This window comes from Numida meleagris, chromosome 1 (genome assembly GCF_002078875.1).
Source record: "Numida meleagris isolate 19003 breed g44 Domestic line chromosome 1, NumMel1.0, whole genome shotgun sequence".
NCBI classification, from domain to species: domain Eukaryota; kingdom Metazoa; phylum Chordata; class Aves; order Galliformes; family Numididae; genus Numida; species Numida meleagris.
The window spans coordinates 19096979-19102602 of NC_034409.1; the positions used below are offsets into that span (position 1 = coordinate 19096979).

The 5624-nt window shown below is 47.5% G+C and overlaps 1 protein-coding gene across 1 annotated transcript in view; it reads right to left on the reverse strand.

Annotated features, from left to right (window-relative positions):
* The window catches only part of PIM3 (Pim-3 proto-oncogene, serine/threonine kinase), a 4274-nt gene continuing 810 nt past the window's right edge, over window positions 2161-5624 (reverse strand). The window contains exons 4-6 of the mRNA XM_021384719.1: window positions 5165-5528; window positions 3947-4123; window positions 2161-3749 (exon numbers count right to left, since the gene is read on the reverse strand). Of these exons, the coding sequence (XP_021240394.1) occupies window positions 3565-3749; window positions 3947-4123; window positions 5165-5528 (726 nt within the window). The 3' untranslated portion in view covers window positions 2161-3564. The remainder of the gene's footprint in view (window positions 3750-3946; window positions 4124-5164; window positions 5529-5624) is intronic.

A 5624-nucleotide genomic window follows, 5' to 3' on the forward strand; every position in this document is an offset into this window, starting at 1 on the left:
TTGAATGAGCTGCAGAATTCTGCCTTTCAGGCTTTGTGCTGTGGAAAACCAACCGGTACGCAGAGAGTATAAAGAGGAGGATCCCACAGAAGAAGCGTTTAATGATATTAAAATAACAACAGATAGAAGCACAGGAGGAACCAGGAGCTGTCACAGACCTGCTCATTTTGACAGTAACGCTCAGCTAATGGAACTATATTAGCACATCATTTTCCAACTTTCAGCTGTAATGAAAAGCTATTTTTACAAATCATTACGTTTGGTGTAAGGTGTTTCATCCACGTGTCTTCCATTAGCACTCAGGGGAGTTTCACAACGAACGCTGCCTGTGCAATACTGAAAGTGCACCTTTTATGTGAGCTAATCCCAGAGGGGAGTCAGCACCAGCGCCCGCGTCCTTTTGACCTTTCTCCTTTTAACACATTTTGCCTCAGTAGCAAAAGGTGAAAACTTAAGTTTTTATATTGCAAAACAGAACTCTTCAGCAGCGTTTTTCTACGAGGGCAAGGAAAGTAAAACAGACTCCTGTGGAAACTTTAAAGTGCCCCGTTCAGCAATCAGCAACAGCTTGACAGATGTATTTTTAGAACTGCTTTCCTGGTAGCCCTTTGAAGCTCACCCACACTACCACCGCTCTCAACAGCTGTGCGCATGTGAAGCCACTGGAGTGGAAGATGTTAATTATCATCAGCTCCTGGAATTTCTCCAGGGACTACTTGTGGTTGGAAACACGCCTCCCTGAAGAGCCGTGCCAGGCGCTGGGATCATCCCTCCCCCGGTTTATCTGAGTCCCTCCTCTTAGGGGAAAGGTAATCAATTACCACTCCCAATCTTCTCTTCTAAGCATTGTGCCCTTAGGACCTGACAGTGTGACGGTCCTCACCAAGAATAACTGTAAAACCTTTCATCCATGTCTCTCTGATTCCAACAAACGCGTATGCGAGCTTCTCAGGGACTGGGTTTAACATACATAGAGATTTCAATTACAGACTTGAGAGGTCAAAAACCAAATAGAAAAAAAATGACACAACTGCCTTCTTTGCTGTTTTGTTTTCCCACTGATGATTTAACCCTCTAAGGCCAAGAGAAAGCCACCTCCTCTCCCTCCATGTCATCAGGAAACTGCACACATGAAAATGGTTCTTCCCCCTTCTGCTGTGCCCCCTGCTATTCAGTGGCATTTCGAGTCTGAGCTGGTTAGCATCAGGAGCTTGGTATGACATCAGCGAGATATTCCCCACAAGGAATCAAAATAATAGTAGATGAGCTGGCAGAAAGATCCCCAGAAAGGGAAATAACACAAACCCAACAGAGTTTAAGCCTTGTCCATTACTATTAATACTACAAAGTACCTTTAATGACAGAACACATCCTTATGCGTACCTCGTAGATCCCTCTGCGGTAGTTAAAGCCCATAATCATCTCCACCCCCATAGAAAGACCAAGTCAGGTCAGTCCTCTCCAGCTGCACAGAAACCAGGAGGATGAACTCCAAGCTGCAGGACTTGACTCCCAACACTGGAACATGAATGCTGAAGGCACTTTCTCTCTCCTCTTTGCTGTGGATGCTAATTTTCACGTTCACCAGCGCTTCACAAAATGACACAGCAGACACTTCTGATAACAAGGAGCTGATGGAAAGCAGGCACCCCACTCCCCCAAGCGGGCTGGTCGGCTTTTTCCTGTAAGTACACAGGAAATTCCCTTCCACCCCCAGAAGGAAGGGGTAAGAGGGAGGAAGGAAATGGAATGTAATGTAAAGTAAACATGTCAACTATGAAAACAGTCACCATGAGCAAGTACAGAAACACTTCTTTGTTGTGTTTAAGGACAATGAGTACAGTGGTATTTAAGTTATTCAGTTTACAGAGTTGAAAAAATACATAATCACAGGCTCTCCCCTTCATGTAGGTCATTAGTGCTGCTGCATCATACACCTATCCCAGTTCAACATCAAATCAGGTAATTGAGAAGTAGATACAGCCAAGATGAGCAATCACGTAATCCTTCCAGAATGGACATTGGCGGATAGCATAGGCCTAAGAACTATATGTTGGATGTTGTAGGCATTTACAAGAGAAGCTCCTAACAGCATTCTTGCTCCCCAGCTGGATTCAAGAGTAATGGTGAAGATAAAAGGGACTACACACACACAAACAGAACTGTTATATACAAAAAAAGTTTAATTGAAATACCTGTATAAAAAATATGATCTCCATACATTTCACACTGTTGAACAGAAGAAAAAAAATCCAAATCCAAGCTGCATAAATGCAACCAGATCACAGAAACACAGCTATTAAAATAAATTAAGGTTTATGACTCTGCCACTCTACCTTCCAGAGCCAATGCACGGAGACTGTACAATGTCAATAATTTAAAACCCTTCCAAACAGCATTACTTTACATTTCTGGTACGATACCAGACAAAAGGCATACTGACTAACTTTAAAAAGTCATTCTATTTCCCTTAAATTAGACTTTGTACAACAATTTTCCATCTTCCAACAAAAGTTGATAAGGTCAGAAATTTTTTTTTGACTTTTTTTTTTTAAACAAAAGTTGACAGGAATGCAGAAAAAAAGTGCCATGGGCAAACCACTAGACTTCCCATGGGGAGGAGGAAGGGAAAGCACAGTGTTGAATAACTCTAACCAAATAAATTAACCAAATAAATAGCCACAGCTGAAACCTGTGGGAGGTCTTCTAAACTTCAAACAATAAATAACTGTATAGTACATGGGAAAACCAAGTTTACATAAACACATTATACAGGTATGGAAAAAAAGTAAAGTCCTTGAATATTGCATTGATTGTGCATTCAACATGCCCATACATACTCTTAAGACTCGCAGGGTGACAAAAGGCCGGGGGGAGTTGAGAAAGGGGCTTCTCATGCCCAGTGGTAGAGATGATAAAAGGAAACATGAATAAATGTTTCCAATAAAAAAAGCTGATATACCTGTTTGTATTTCTGTGCAGGCTATAGGAAATATTTTGAGCAGCAGAGGTGGGTTGGATTTGGAAAGGGGCGGGGGCAGGAGTGAAATGTCTGTGTTCAAGTATTCCATCACCAGTGGATGGGACTACTTCATTCAATCACCGAACATGTTCTCCAATGCATCATAGGAGCCGCTTCCACCAGCACTGAGTCTGAAGGGAGCAAATTCCTATGATGAACTGGATCTTCTTTGGACATACACAGCTCAAAAAAGAAAGTCCCACTGAAGCAGCTTTCAAAAAGGCACTCAAAAGCAAATAAAATCTAGTCCAGGCTCTATGAGAGCAAAAAAGTTTACCATGTATTCAAGAGGTCACTGCTTTCTTAATAAGGTCAGTCTTTGACTAAGTACTGGCCTGCAACTCCTAAACATCAGCGTTTCCAAAGGAAATCTCTCATTTCAAAGCAGAAACCAGCAAAAGGGGAAAATAAAATCAAGTCCCTCAGACAAAGATTCAACTACAGAATAATGAATGCATTTTTCTAGCCCCTCCTACGTATTGGCAGCAGCACTGTGGTCTTTCTGCTTGTAGCTCCCCTCCCAGTGCGAGGTCCTTAGCCATTCACAGACTCTCATTACTTGAACTTGTGCTCGATACATCGGTATCAAGGGTCCGTAGCCTTATGTCACAGTCCTCAGACTTCACTACTTCTGATTTGTGCATCCATTGATGGTCAAAAATTTGCTCAAGTGTTGGTCTGTCTGAAGGCCTCAGTGAAAGGCACCATTTGATCAGCTGCTGACATTCTGAAAAAAATAAGCGATTTTAGACTAGAAAAAGAGGTAATCTTAAAAGAAAAACACAAGAAAAACCAAAACTCAGGTGTACAAGTTTATCTAAAAATAAATTTAAAAAGTAAAATAAAGAAACCTACATCCCCTCCCCCGCCCAACAACCCATACAAGCAAGATAACCCTCCCCACTCACTCCCTACACAACTCACCAGGTGAAATTCTTCTCCTGAAGTACAATCGTCCCCGCAAGATCTCCTCGTCCTGCTCGAATGGGATGTCCCCACAAACCATGTCATACAGGAGGACTCCCAGAGACCATACTGTCGCTGACCTCCCGTGGTATCTGTGGTATCTGATCCACTCTGGAGGACTGTACACTCTTGTTCCTAAAAGAAGAAAAAAATAAAAATCGAGGATTAGAGTGCTTTCCCCTTATTCAAGGGCATCTTGCAGGGCTAAATTAGGCTAATCAACGCGGCATTATGGGAGTATTAAAAAAAAAAATGAAAAGCAGTGATTTTATCTGGCCCCAGCCCAGCGGTGGTGTAACTCCAGGTCAGCGCCGGGTGACACCCGCGGCCTGGCAGAGCTGCTGGTTGCAGGGAAGGAGCCGCCGTCAGCTGGCTGTTGACGAAGGCAGCTCCCTTTCACTGACCACGTGGCGTCTGCAGCATCACACCAAAAATAGACACAAAAGGACAAAGGGGGCTGGCGGGGAGGAGGCGGGCGGGCGGCGCGGAGGTGAAGCTCAGGTCCGCCTTATTACACGGGGCTAAGCCGCTTTATCCAATTCCAGCGGGCAGTAAACAAAATAAGGCCGCTCACCCCCTTTTTTTTTTTAGTATTATTATTATTTTTTTTTAAAGGCTTCGTGCAGCGCTGCGGCAGCCACCGCCCCCGGAGCGCTCCGTGGATACCAAACAACAGCGCTGCGGTGATGCGGGGTCACGTGGCGCGGGGTCGGGTTTCACAACAAACAGATGTGGAGTGCGGGCGGCCGAGCACGGAGGGGGGGAGCGCAGCCCCCGCCGGCATCGGTCACGGGAACGCGCTCTGCTTTGGGGCGCGGAGCCGTGCATTTAGGGGGAGCGCAGCGATCCTCCGCTCTGCAATGCGGGATTTCCAGAACGCCACGGAGGCGAAGGGGGGGGGGGGGGGAGGGGAAGCTAAAAACAGCTCCGCACAGAAAAACAGCGCATCCACCCCGGGAACATCCGACACTGCGAAGGTTCCTTGTAAACAGATCGCCCTCTAGGAAAAAAACGCTCTTTTTCCAAGGCAGGGAAATAGAAACTGCTGCGTCACCGCCCGGAATCGCTCCTTTCCTACGCAACCGAACACCCCGAGCCGCGTCGGGTCCAAAGGTTTCCGTTACCGATGGCCCCGATAGGGGGGGAAGCGCTGCGGGCGGGGGGTCACGCACGTACCGTCGAAGTCGGTGTAGACCGTGTCCTTGAGGAGGGCCCCCGAGCCGAAGTCGATGAGCTTCAGCTCGCCCGTGCGCAGGTCCACCAGCAGGTTCTCGTCCTTGATGTCGCGGTGCACCACGCCGCAGCCGTAGCAGTGCCGCACGGCCTCCAGCACCTGCCGGAAGAACCCGCGCGCCGTGTCCTCGTCTAGCGCGCCCTTCTCCGTGATGAAGTCGAAGAGATCCTTCACCAGCTCGGGCCGCTCCATGACGATGAGGAAGCCGTCGGGCCGCTCGTACCAGTCCAGCAACTTGATGACGCCGCGGAAGCCGGAGCCCACCTTCTTCAGCAGGACGATCTCCAGGGGCACCATGACGCCGCCCTGCGCGCGGGGCCGCGGTCAGCGCTGTGCCGCAGTCCGAGGGGCGGGCGCGGCGCTGCGGCGGCGACACCCGGCAGCCCCACACCCCCCAGCCCG